The following is a 14,442-nucleotide window of genomic DNA, read 5'->3' on the forward strand; positions in this document are numbered from 1 at the left end:
GATATGCACCATGAGTGCTGCTGCAGCTGTGTCAGCCTCCTGCAGTGCATGCAGTGGAAGTGCTGGGCTACTGGTTTGCATTTGGGGCAGTGCAGTCACAGTGAGTGGTGGGATATAGACATGAACTTCTGACGTACCTGCCCCATGAGTGATAGGTTAGCTATGTGAGTCTCCATCCACACATAAACCATTAGTTCTTCAGTCTCGCTCAGTACATTCACATTATTGCTGGAGTTTAGGCATGATCCTCCCACAGCACATGCACCATGAGTTCTGTGAGACTCATCTAAGTCTCCCACAGTACATTCACATTCAGTGCTGGTTTCCACCCATAAGCCCACAATAATTCACGAACAATGAATTCTTGGTTTTAAGTAAGAGCTTCCAGCAGGACATGAACCATGAGTGCTAGATACAACCATGATCCCAGCACATTAAAAGGAAACTCATGCTTAAAATCCAGCACTCATTGTGAATATTATGTGTGAGACTCAAACCAGTAACTGAGCGCAAGTCGTGTGTGTACAGCAAGGGTCTCATGCCTATATCCAAGCCTTCATGGTACAAGCACTATCGTGGGCTCGTGGTTGTATCTCAACACTCAATGTGCATATACTGTGGAGGGCTGACACGTTTCCAACCATGCATGGTGGTGTACTGTGACAGGGTCATACATACATCCCAGAATGTACTGTGGTGCTCTTATGTCTAGCTCTCAGCATTAATCGTGCATTTACAATGGTAACTGAACAGCTGTATTGCAGCACTTCTGGTGATCTGCTGTATGAGACTCAAACCATTAAACCATCATTCTTATTGAAAATAGTGTAGTGGACATGTGTCCTCAACCATGTTCTCATTGTGAATGTACTGTGCCATAATGAACTCCAAACTCAAGCTGCATACACTGTGGATGGATCATGCCAATAACCTGGCCTCCATTGTGTATATACAATGGTAGGCTTATAGCTGTAACCCAGAACTGATAGTGTATGTACTTTTGGAACAGATTTTCTATTACCCAGCATTCATGGTATAGGTACTATTGCGGGCACATGGCTGTAACCCAGCTCTCATGGTACATACTGTGGGATGTAACGGTGTAAATGAATGCAGATAGATTGGAAAAATATGTACAGTTTTAATGGGGAAATAGACTTACAAAACCACCTTTCTCCCGGAGACCAGGAAAGCAGAAGTGACAGCTGGGTGCATGCTTGCCAGATTTATAGGTAAACATTAGCCCGAGGCGAACACGCCCCCTAAGGGGCAGGACTTATCCCTACATCTCCCTTTTTGTCTAAATAAGACAGAACTAAACCAAATACAACTATATACAATAATAACAAATAATAAATATAACAAACAATATTGAGAACAAAAGTTTTGCTAAACATTCTATCTCAAGGAGTCTAAATAATATAGAGAGTAACTACAATTATATAATCTTCAACTCCGTGAAAGATCTGAGAAGGGAATAAATATTACTTAACAAACGAGATATATCCAAAATGTGCAACAATTGACAGAGACAACTGACTGCCTGGGCAATCACCCAAAGTTTTGTTTGCAATGTTGTGTCAACCAACTTTGGCTAAGGCCTAACATAACTGACATAACATTATTAAAGGCAAGGAACTTTCTTAGAACTATCCTACCCTGTCTTGGCAGGATAAGACAATCCTGTTTCATTGTCAGAAGTTGAGGTATGGGCTTTTCTTAACCCAAAGGCCAGTTCTGCCAAGAAGACAAGCTCCCAGTGGAGTGTCTTTGGTGCTCAACATTCTCTCAGGAGTAGAGTGGCATTGCCAGGAGTAATTGTGTCTCATTGGCACAGAATTCTAGGTTAGATTAAAGGCCATTTTCTACAGCTCTTCGAAGAGGATGAAGATTATACTATCTATCTTGAAGACTAAAAGAATAAACAACTGTGCAATATATGAAGACAATGATCTTCAACTGTAAACAATGTCATTACATATCAAGTGTAAACAATGTTATTATATAAAAAGTATCAGAGGTAGAAATGTATGTTGTAATATGGTAGATGTATCAATACAATATAGACAAAGTTATAAGCACACTCTTATACAAAAATAGAGGTGGAACACTCACATTCAATATTCAATATATCAATATACAGGAAACAGTACCAATACAATTTTCTAAAAACAGTAATTCACAAATACCAATCATCCCATCAAACCAGTTAATCCCCCCCTTTTTTTGAAAATACCCCTAATTCCATAAAATATCTCCCCATCCCCTCAACCCTAAAGCAACCACTAAAAGATGTCCCTAACCCTGAGGGCAAACTCTGTTGGGAGAGGGGACATCGTCCTCTAAAATTGCTTCTAGCTGACATGGGGGCGACATTCTTCTTAGGGGCTCCTGTGAAAGCAAATGACGGTAAAATTCCCAAATCAATGTTTTTAAAATTGCAAATAGTCTCTGAGTATTTTGTGCAGGTCTGGCCAAAATGTTGTATAAGATGTGCACCATTTCAGCTAACCAAGTTGGAACTGTCTTGTGCAGCTGGTACCTAAAGCAGATCTTGTAGTAGCGCTATCAGTATCATGACGTCATATCAACCAGGTGGAGTTGTTGTTATGGGGCCCCATCTTCTTCCTGGAAACTTTAAATATTACTGTAGGGAAAGTTGTTGTTTGTTATGGGAAATTTAAACATTAACAATAAGGACATATACTGACATATAAAGAAAGACACAGATATGAGGAAAAACAAAGAAAGTTTATCAAGTACATAATTATTCTTATTCTGTCCCATTTCATGGATCCTGACCTGAGACAGAAACTCTGAAATATCTCTTATCAACAGGCTTGGGATTGAAGAGGGACTGAGCCATAGTCCAACTCCAAAACCAGCTCTACATATTTATAAAGAAATGTTTAATAAGACATATATATACATATATATATAAAATTAATATTTACAAAATGTGTCCATCCATCAGTAATTAAATATTCAGGGTCCCTTAATTTCTTTGAAGATGAGTATTTTCCTGTGGAGATAAGAAAAGAACCCTGCCCTCAACCTATCTGTATTTCTTGCCATCAGTATGCTCGCCATCCTTGTAAATGAATTGTTATTTATCTTTTCCAAGTGGCTTCTCTTCTTCAAACTGAACCTTTATTAATTTTGACGGTATCCACAATTTTTCCTCACCTGTGGAGATACGAGCAAAACCCCTTCCCCAACGCAGCACATCTCCTGGCTTCCATTGTGAGGTCAGCACATCCTTGAAATAAACTGGTTGATTTAGTTCAGTAGACTTTTCCATTATCCAACGTCTTTATGCAGCCGTTGTTCCCTTCTCATTAGCGTTGAGAAAATTCAAGGTTAACAAAGCATTATGCAACCTATTTCTGGGGGTGTTTTCCACCCCTTTCTGTTTGTTCAACATATCCTTTATAGTTCGATTTGATCTTTCTATGACTGCTTGACCTGTAGGATTGTATGGTATACCTGTAACATGCTTGATATTGTAATAATCAAAAAACCGTTTCATTTTCCTAGAGACATAAGCAGGACCATTATCCATCTTTATTTGTGTAGGTATACCCATGATAGCCATTACTTCTAATAAATGAGTGGTTAACTGAATCCGCTTTTTCTGAACTTAAAGCAGTTGCCCACTGAAAGCCCGCATAAGTGTCAATGGTGTGATGAACATATTTTAATTAGCCAAATTCTGCAAAGTGGAACACATCCATCTGCCAGATTTCATTCCTTTGGGTGCCCTTTGGATTAGCCCCTGCAGGCAGTGGCATTTGGTTATAGAAAGAGCAAGTAGGGCATTCCTTTACAATCTCCTTAGCTTGTTGCCATGTAATAGAAAACTCTTTCTTCAAACCTTTGCTATTAACATGATGTTTTTTATGAAATTCAGAGGCTTGTAGCACACTACCAATCAATTCTGCATTACCTTGTGCTAGAGGACCTGACAGACCCGTATGGGATCAGATGTGTGTTATGTACATAGGGCAAAGCCTGTTCCTGATCAAATCTTGAACCTGGAGAAACAATGAGGTTAGTTCTGTGTCATCAGGTATAAATTCAGCAGTTTCAATATGTAAAATAACTCTTTCTGCATATTGTGAATCAGTAACTATATTAATAGGTTCTTTAAAATCCCTTAGCACCATAAGAATGGCATATAATTCTGCCTTCTGGACAGAATCATAAGGACTTTGTTCCACCTTATCCAAGTCTTCTGATTTGTAACCTGCCTTCCCTGATTTATTGGCATCAGTATAGAATGTACGGGCTCCAGTTATTGGAGCATCACGGACGATTCGAGGAAGAATCCAAGAAGTTCTCTTTATGAAGTTAAGCCGCTTGCTTTTTGGATAGTTGTTATTAATGTCTCCCAAAAAATTAGCACAAGCTCTTTGCCATGGTTCATTATCTTCCCATAATTTCTTTAGTTCATCAGCAGTGAAAGGCACTATAATTTCTGCTGGGTCTATGCCTGCTAGTTGACGAAGTCTCAGCTTGCCTTTTATAATTAACTCAGAGACTTTCTCCACATAAGTTTTCGGTTTCTTACTTGGTTTATGTGGTAAAAAGATCCATTCCAAAATAATATCATCTCTCTGCATTAAAATTCCTGTAGGAGAAATTTTTGATTGTAGTATGACGAGAATACAATCGAGCTCTGGATTCACCCTGTCCACATGTGCCTGTTGTAATTTTTCCTCAATCATTGTCAGTTCCTTTTCTGCTTCAGCTGTTAATTCTCTGGGACTGTTTAAATCTTTATCACCATCCAAGGTTTTGTTCAAATGAATTATTAGATCAGGTGTTATTCCAATAGCTGGTCGTAGACTGGAAATGTCTCCTAACAGTCTTTGAAAGTCATTAAGAGTCCGTAGGCGATCTCTCCTAATTTGTGCTTTTTGTGTCTTAATTTTTTGCAAACCTATTTTATAACCTAAATAATTAACAGAATTTCCCTTCTGAATCTTTTCAGGAGCAATTTGCAATCCCCATTTAGGTAAAAGTATCTTTATTTCTTCAAACAGTCTGTTCAAGGTATCCATGTTTGAATCGGATAACAAGATGTCGTCCATGTAATGATATACTATAGATTTGGGAAATTTCTTGCGTATTATTTGCAATGGTTGGTTCACAAAATATTGGCACAGGGAGGGGCTATTATCTTACCCTGGGGAGGACGGTCCAGTAGTACCTCCTCAAAGGTTGAGAATTGGTATAAGTAGGCACTGTGAAGGCAAATTTTTCTCTATCTTCTTTTAGCAAAGGTATAGTGAAAAAACAATCCTTTTAATCAATAACTATGAGAGGCCATCCTTTTGGTAATAAAGAGGGCAAAGGAATTCCAGATTGCAGAGGGCCCATAGGTTGAATAACCTTGTTGATGGCCCTGAGATCTGTCACCATTCTCCATTTACCTGATTTTTTCTTAACCACAAATACAGGAGAATTCCAAGGGCTGGTACATTCTTCTATATGTCCAGCATCTAATTGTTCTTGTACCAGCTGTTCTAAAGCCTGTAACTTTTCCTCAGCTAAAGGCCATTGCTTTGTCCATATTGGTTTCTCAGTCAACCATTTTAGAGGCAAGGCTGTTGGTATCTCTGAAGGTACATCAATTGCTTGTTCTTGTACAGCCCAGATGGCCGGTTTTCTCCGTTTGTAATATCTTTTAATATTATTCTCAGAAATATAGGCTCTAGAATTAGCAGGAATGTTAATTTGGGTATTCCATTGTTGTAATAGGTCACGACCCCATAAATTCATTGCGATATTGGCTACATATGGCCTTAATTTTCGTATTTGTCCCTCTGGCCCTATACATTCAACCCATCTTGTGCTCTGCCTTACTCGAGATAGGGTTCCAATTCCCAGGAGCTGAACATTTACATTCTGAAGAGGCCAATACGGATGCCAAGATTCTGGGGTAATGATATTTACATCAGCACCTGTGTCCAGCAGGCCAGTAATAAAATGCCATTTACACACACTCTCAGTTTAGGTCTTTGATCATTTATAGAAGTTTGCCAAAACACACGTAACTTATCTTTCTGATCATTATTGCTTGTAACAGTAGGCATGGGGCTTCCTAATTGTCCTGACGAGGCACGTTCTCTGCAGAAACTGGAAATGACTGAACCATATTTGCCATGGGGGCCTCTGAGGCCCCCCCTCTCATGTTTCCCATCTGTATCAGGTTACCTTGTCTATCTCTTGTAAACCTGCATTCATTCGTCCAGTGTCTGCCTTTTCCACATCTTCTACATAAACCTGAAGGCTGAGTCCTCCTATTTCTGTTATTTCTAGAAGATGCATTATTATTATTATTTCTGAAAGATGCATTATTATTATTATTATTATTATTTCTGAAAATCTGTTGTCTACAATTCCTTTTCATATGACCCATTTTGCCACAATTAAAACATTTGGTATTCTGGTGTCTCTTTTTACCATTGGAAATTGCTTCTTCTACCCATGCTTCAGTGCCATAATCAAATGTGTCAACATTGAGTGTATGCAAAACCCATTCTTCCAAGGGCGCTGATCTGAGCTTTAAAGGGTCCAAAATCCTTTTGCATTCCACATTTGCATTTTCATAAGCCAAAGATTCAATCATTATACATCTTGCTTCTGGGTCAGATATCCCTATTTGTACAGCCTTAGTTAATCTTTGTAAAAAGTCACTAAAGGGTTCTCTCTGAACCTGTTCAACTCTGACAAATGATTCCATTCTCTGTCCTGGGTCTTGTACCCTGTCCCAAGCCCTTAAGGCTGCTGTAGTACACATGGAGAGTGTGTTTTCATCCAAATTAGCTTGTTCCTGAGGGTCAGAAAAGAGCCCTTCACCTAGAATTTTATCTAGGGAAATGTCAATTCCCTTCACTTTTTCCTGCTGTTCTAAAAGTCTAGCCTCTTGCCTGAATAAGCATTTCCATTTCAATTGCGGTCCACTCTCAAGTACCGCAGAGCTCAGCTGGAGCCAGTCCGAGGGGGTTGCTCTGCTTGTCGTGGTCCAAGATCTTAGCATCTCTTTAACAAAAGAGGCTTGCACCCCAAAAGTCATGACAGCCTGTTTTATTTCCTTGAGATCATTCATACGGACAGGCTCCCATGTATCCTCCTTGATGACCCTAGGGTTTTTGGAACCAATCACCTTCTCTGTTGTTATTACTGGAAAGGCAGATAGAGCTGTAGGTAGAGCTTTGTGGAATTGTCCCAGAGAGATTTACCCACAGATGTAGTTAAAATTTGCCTTTCTACCCTTTGCTCTTCTTCATCAGAATTTAGAAATTCCTCAATCTTTTCAATTCTATTCACCATTGCCTTCTGCAATGTCTGAATCTCCTGTCCAGAATTATGTTCCAAAGCCTTCATTGAGGATTCTTTTTTTTTTGTTTTTGTTGATGTTGTTTTTGTTTTTCGAGACAGGGTTTCTCTGTAGCTTTGGAGCCTGTCCTGGCACTAGCCACTAGCTCTTGTAGACCAGGCTGGCCTCAAACTCACAGAGATCCGCCTGCCTCTGCCTCCCGAGTGCTGGGAATAAAGGCGTGCGCCACCACCATCCGGCTTCTGCTCAGGTTATTTTTTTTTGTTTTGTTTTGTTTTGATTGAGGATTCTAAAGTATGAAGTTTGTCCGTTAGAGATAACATCTCATCTTTGGACATAATTTTTATGGCATAAACCGTGCCTTCTTGTATTGACAATCTCTCCATCAATCTGTCATAAGCTTTAGACAAAATCCGATTGTCACATTCAGCAGTTTTGATTCTCTCAGTTAATGTTTCATTTCCTACAGAAAGGGACTGAAGCTTACGATCCAAATCAGCTGTTCCCTCTTCCATAGTAATGAATTTCTCCTTAATATCAGCCACTAATGTTTCATTTCCTACGGAAAGGGACTGAAGCTTAGGATCCAAATCAGCTGTTCCCTCTTCCATAGTAATGAATTTCTCCTTAACATCAGCCTGGAGAACTTCAAACTGATTCTTGAGAAGATTGTTGTCATTATCAGTTGTTTTTAAGTGTTCAATCTCTGCCTTAAGAATCCTGGATTCGTCTCGTAAAGACTTTATCATATTTCTATTATCAAACCATTTAGTGCCAATGAAAACTACGAATCCGAGAAGGATCCATAGATGTGGGGTGATAGACACCTCTTGTAAAATCATGCTACAATTAAAAAAACTGTTAAATTCTTGAACAGTAACATGTTCAGACATTTTATTTATAAAATAATATTTTTTTACCTGCAATGATTGGTTCCTGCCAGTGGTGGTCTCTGTGTTTTTGGAGCCTGTCCTCATACTACCTCTTGTAGACCAGACTGGCCTCGAACTCACAGAGATCCGCCTGCCTCTGCCTCCCAAGTGCTGCTATCAAAGGCGTGCGCCACCACCGCCAGGCCAGGTCACTTTGTATCAGACCAAATCTGCCGTGTGGTGGCTTTTGTTGCAAAACCACAGGTACTTGAGCTTCTGCTAATTCAGGCAGTGGGGTTCCGCTGCAAACTTAGCCAAGGCAGGCAGAATGGGCAGGCAGACTGAGTGTGTCTCGGACTCCGCACTGGAGCCAGAGTCACGAACTAAAAAACAGCACCCGGGAGGGTGCTGTGTTATCTAGTGGGCTACCTGCTTGTGTCGGGGGCAAAATAGCCCGACATTGGATGCCAAAATGTAATGGCGTAAATGAATGCAGACAGATTGTAAAAATATATATACAGCTTTAATGGCGAAATAGACTTACAGAACCACATTTCTCGCGGAGACCAGGAAAGCAGAAGAAACGGCTGGGAGCACGCTTGCCAAATTTATAGGCAAACATTAGCCCGAGGTGAACACGCCCCCTAAGGGGCGGGACTTATCCCTACAGGTTCATCTTAGATCTTCAGACCAGGAGGTTTCACTGTGCAGCCCCATGCAGTTCACACTCACAGTCCCACAGCTAGGGAACAGTTCTCCCCCTAAGCATCTCTGATACAGGTTAGTCAACTTGTGTGAAATTTACATACATGAAATCGCACACTCTGCATTCTCTTGGCACAGCTTTCCCACCTTGTGATGTCATGAGCATCAGTTTCCTCTTCTTTGTTTTCAGTGCACTTGGTTCACTATATACCCATCATAGAGAGAACATCTGCTTCACTGTGCATCCATCATAGAGAGAATATCTGGTTCACTGTGTGCCCATCATAGAGAGAACATCTGGTTCACTGTATACCGATCCTAGAGTGAACATCTGGTTCACTGTGTGTGCCCATCATAGAGTGAACATCTGGTTCACTGTGTACCGATCCTAGAGAGAACATCTGGTTCACTGTGTACCCATCATAGAGAGAACATCTGCTTCACTGTGTACCCATCATAGAGTGAACATTTGGTCATTGTGTACCCATCAGAGAATGAACATCTGCTTCACTGTGTGTGTCCATCATAGAGAGAACATCTGCTTCCAAACACTTGTGGTGAAAAACAGCCACCATTTCTGGTGCCCACATCAGACATTCCGTGAGGTCTATGAGATTTCTATCTAGGGGTCAAATCTCTGAGTTACAAGGTACAACTTCTAGAGATGACTTCCAACCCACAGAGAGGACTCTGCCACAAGAGGTGTGGTATGACCAACAGGCCAACTCTGGGACTACTCACTTCTTAGTCTTGCTTCTGGATGCCCCACCTCCACAAAAGCTCACCGAGCATAAAGCCACATTTGAGGAGTCGGTGAAATGGCTCAGAGGGCAAATGTGTCTGCCACCAAGCCTGACAACCTGGGTTCAAACCTGGGACCCACATGGTGGGGAAAACTGATTCCAGCATGTTGAAACATAACATGGGCCTGTCCAATCCTGGTACAGAACACAGACACCAAGTTTGCATTCTACTTCTCTCAGTCACCCCAACTGTTAAGGTACAAATCGCACCGTGACAAATCTATTGAAATTTATTTTATTATTATTATTATTATTTTTGGTTTTACGAGAAAGGGTTTCTATGTAGCTTTGGGCCTATCCGGGAACTAGCTCTTGTAATATTGTTAAGGTTTACCAGTCAGTTGTGGTGGCACACACCTTTAATCCCACTGCTCAGAGGCAGAAGCAGGAATATCTCTATGAGTTCAAGACAAGGCTGGACTACAAAGTGAGTACCAGGACAGCCAGGACTACACAAAGAAACCATTTCTCAAAAAAACTTTCTTTCTTTCTTTCTTTCTTTCTTTCTCTTTCTCTCTCTCTCTCTCTCTCTCTCTCTCTTTCTCTCTCTCTCTTTCTCTCTCTCTTCTTTAGCTAGGATCTACACTATGTCAACCAGACTTGCCTCAAACCCATGAACTGCCTTAGCTTGCCAAATACACACAAACACCACTGCTTCAGGTACTGCTACTATTTTCTCCTGGTGCACAAATTTTAAAAAATTTAAGTACAAGACAGAATCATTTCTTTTACTTCTAGGTTTAAACCACTAACCCAAAGAGACCACTGAGAAGAATTAAAGCTGAAGGAAAATATATTTTTGGAATAAAAATTTATACCACTTCTTACACTATTCTGCAATATTCATTTACTTTTATTGGCATGACAATTATGCAAGTCATAAGAGTATCTTGTTAAACATGATCTTATTACAAGTGAAACCTTACCCGCCACCACCTTCTGTTGCTGAGAGGGCAACTCAGGGCCTTGTGAGTGCCAGGCAAGCACCACACCCCACAGCCCCTCTTTTCCTTATATTATCGTGTAATAAAGACAACAGCAAACAGCAAAGTTGCCACCTTCCAACCCATCTGTGATGGCTGTTTGGAACAACACTGAAAAACAAAGTATTTATTGGAATATCTGATCAATTCTGACTCACAAAGCAGAACTTCACATGGAATGTTTTGAGAATTTACAAGTGCTTTTTCCCTAAGTGGGCCCTTTGGTAATGTGTCTCCTTCAGCTCCATCCATGACTGCCACAGCAGCAGGCCAGGGATCAGAACCCACAAGCCATTAAAAAACAGCAAGTAGACCCAAAAGTAGAGCCAGCTCTTGGTGTTGAGGTTGGGGCTTCCAACAAGCCACTCGGGGAAGAAGGTCATCCAGCCACCGTAGAGTTCACACACACACAAGGTGATCTGTATGAAATGCCTGTGGGAGAACACACGACATGAAGCAGGTACAGCTTGGGACTCTGAATTAAGGCATCTTTTATTTAGTCTTTACTACAGAAACGTGTGGGCTCCTGGGTGGTACTTCTCCGATGGGCCAAGCCAGCCTAGAGAGCCAAGACACCACCCCTGCTTGCAGAAGCAGTGCCGCCCCTCCCAGCACTTAGAGTTCTAAGGACACTTGAGTGCCCTGTACTACTCTCAGGATTTAGTGAGGTCACCGCTGACCCTCAAAGAGACCTGGATATGAACTTGACCCCAGCCAGCTGCATCTGCTGTAAAGGTGACAACTGTCCTTCCTCAAAGGGCACTGCGGAGAGTAAATGGACTATGTAGATGAAGGGTCTTCATTACCTGTGGCTGACACAGGTCATGCACATATTATCAGTGCTGGAGACAACACACATGTAAATTTGCAATGTGTCCACAAATGTGGTCATGGAGCCAAAACAATGTTAAAGCAGTCAAGAAAAATCACTGCTAACTATCTGTGGAAGTGGTGGGGAAAGGGGATTAAAAGCTGGAGGACTCTCTCAAATCTGAGATTTCATGACAAAGCTTTACATCTTGAAGTCTTACATAAAGCTCCTGTCTTGCCGGTAAACATGCTTGCAACTGCATCCAAACGTGGCGCGGGCACTGGGCAGCTAATATCCCCCCCTTCCCGCTGGATGGCAGTGAACTTACCGGTAATATTTCTCCTTGACTATGGCGTAAATGAGAACCAATGCCAGAATCCCATCCAAGACAACAGTCAGAATTTCCAAAGACACAATGGTTGGGTCAAAATACAGCCATCTTGCATCAGCCTTGCCGTATTCTTTCCCTAAAGACAAAATACCTGTGTTTAGTCTCTCAGCTGGCAAACATTTTGTGTTGTTAATCTTTTAGGGAGAAGACAAACAAATGGGCTGCATCATGACAATTTCAGACAAGCCATCGGTTTATTCTGTTTATTCATGCGCGCCACCTCGTTACCCCCCTCTGCTGCTCTCTTTTCTCCCCTAAATGGCTGCTTTCTACTTCCATGCCCTGTATACCTCCTAATCTCTATTTGCGGAAATGTGGTCCTTGCCCATTTATTGATTGGATGATTTGGTTTTGCCCCTTTATTTGTTTGTTTGCTTGTTTTTCGAGACAGGATTTCTTTGTGTAGGCTCTCCTCATTCCTTACTGAGTAGGAATCTTTAAACTTCCTGCAATCCCATTTGCTAATACTTGCTATTATTTCCTGTGTTATTGGATTTTTGTTCAGAAAATCCTTGCCTGTGCCGATATCTTGAAGAATTTTCCTTATATTTCTCTCTATTAGTTTAGTATTCCAGGCCTCATGTTAAGGTCCTTACTCCGTCTAGAGTTGGTTTTTTTTTTTTTTTTTTTTTTTTTTTTGGTTTTTCGAGACAGGGTTTCTCTGTGGTTTTGGAGCCTGTCCTGGAACTAGCTCTTGTAGACCAGGCTGGTCTCGAACTCACAGAGATCCGCCTGCCTCTGCCTCCCGAGTGCTGGGATTAAAGGCGTGCGCCACCACCGCCCGGCTAGAGTTGGTTTTTATACAATGTGGAAGAGGGGCTAGTTCCACTCTTCCTCATGGACTATCCAGTCCTCACACTCTTGTTGAAAGGTTGTAACCTTTTTTCCCAATGTGTGTTTATGTCAGTTTGCCCAACATCTGGGAGCTGTGCCGTTGCATGGGTCTGTTTCTGGGTCTTCTATCCTTGTCCACTGCTCTGTGACTCGTAAGCCTTTTTATGACAGTTAATGAGAACGACCATTGTCTTACAACCCTCTCAACGCCTGTGGAGGGCAAGGACGATCTGGGGCTACTGTGCCCCTCACCCTTGACCTAAGGCACAGAGCTGCTCTACTTGTAAAATACAAGCACATCCACGTATGTGACTCTACCCTTGGCCCTCTTGGTTACAAGTTGCAGGAGTTGAAATTAGTTCAACACAGTCAAATTTTGCAAGCACAATATTTAATAATGATGGTTCTAGAGCCTGGGGAGACAGTTCTGTTGCTAAAGCTCTGGCCTCAGAAGCATGTGGACCTGAATTCAATCCCCAGCACTCATGTAAAAAAAAAATGTCAAGCAGGCGACACACACTTGCAATCTCAGCACTGGTAAAATGAAAACACGTGAAGCTTACTGACCCATCAGGCCAGCCATTAGCAATGAGTCTCATCAGTGAGCTCCAAGCCAAAGAGATACCTTGTGTGGCAGGAGGTGGATGCCATTCTTGCGGCTACCTCAGGTTGTCCTCTAACGTACACAGGCAAGCATGCACACCTACCTCGCAGTGTATTGTGGAATATTATTTTAACTGGTCAAAGATGTGTTATATATGTTGATGCTGTAGAATATTGCTTTAACTATGTAAAGGTTGTTACATTTGTTTCTGCTGCCTTTGTTAATGATATAACGATGTGTTACATTTGGGCACCCTGCATTTGTTTAATTATGTCAGAGACATGTAGCATTTGTATCACCTTGCCTGCCTAATTGCACCTGATTGGTCTAATAAAAAAATGAATGGTCAATAGTTAGTCAGAAGAGGGATAGGCGAGGCTGGAAGGCAGAGAGAAAAAATAGAATTCAAGAGGAGAGGAGAAAGAGGAGCCTGGGGAAAATGAAGGGTACAGGCCTGGGGCTGCAGCCAGAAAGCCAGACAGAGTCAGCAGAAAAGTACAATACACAGAAAAACAGAAAGGTAAAAATCCCTCAGGTGAAAAGAAAAATAAAGAGAAACAGATTAAAATAAGATCTAAGATAAGGCCGAACATTCATAACTAATAAGAAGTTTCTGTGTCATGTTTTGGGAGCTGGTTGGTGGCCCAAAAGAGAGCCTGGTGTGTTTCTTTTTTTTTTTTTTTTTAAATATTTATTTATTTATTTATTATGTATACAATATTCTTTCTACGTGGATGCCTGCAGGCCAGAAGAGGGCACCAGACCTCATTACAGATGGTTGTGAGCCACCATGTGGTTGCTGGGAATTGAACTCAGGACCTTTGGAAGAGCAGGCAATGCTCTTAACCGCTGAGCCATCTCTCCAACCTAGGATCACATGGGAGATGGGCATCTGGGGCTGGGGCTGCTTTGCTATCACTAATGGAGGCGGGAATCCTGCCCACTGTTGGCACCACTCCCTGGGCAGGGAATCCTGGACTGTGTGAGAACTGAGAGAGCAAGCTGAGCATCGTGTGCGTGCGTCAACCGCTCTCTGTTCCCGTGGTTGTGAAGGGTCAAACTCCTGCAAACTCCCACCACAGTGACTTCTGGGC

At 41.6% G+C, this 14,442-nt stretch overlaps 1 protein-coding gene across 1 annotated transcript in view; it reads right to left on the reverse strand.

The window, feature by feature from the left end:
• Positions 1 to 10,776: 10,776 nt before the first annotated feature.
• Sacs (sacsin molecular chaperone) overlaps positions 10,777 to 14,442 on the reverse strand; it is a 139,765-nt gene continuing 136,099 nt past the window's right edge. The window contains exons 10-11 of the mRNA XM_041634033.1: positions 11,848 to 11,986; positions 10,777 to 11,140 (exon numbers count right to left, since the gene is read on the reverse strand). Coding sequence (XP_041489967.1) covers positions 10,900 to 11,140; positions 11,848 to 11,986 — 380 coding nt within the window. The 3' untranslated portion in view covers positions 10,777 to 10,899. The remainder of the gene's footprint in view (positions 11,141 to 11,847; positions 11,987 to 14,442) is intronic.

This window comes from Microtus oregoni, unplaced genomic scaffold (assembly GCF_018167655.1).
Source record: "Microtus oregoni isolate MIOR12 unplaced genomic scaffold, Mior012 000045F_ref0000178, whole genome shotgun sequence".
Classification (NCBI taxonomy): Eukaryota; Metazoa; Chordata; class Mammalia; order Rodentia; family Cricetidae; genus Microtus; species Microtus oregoni.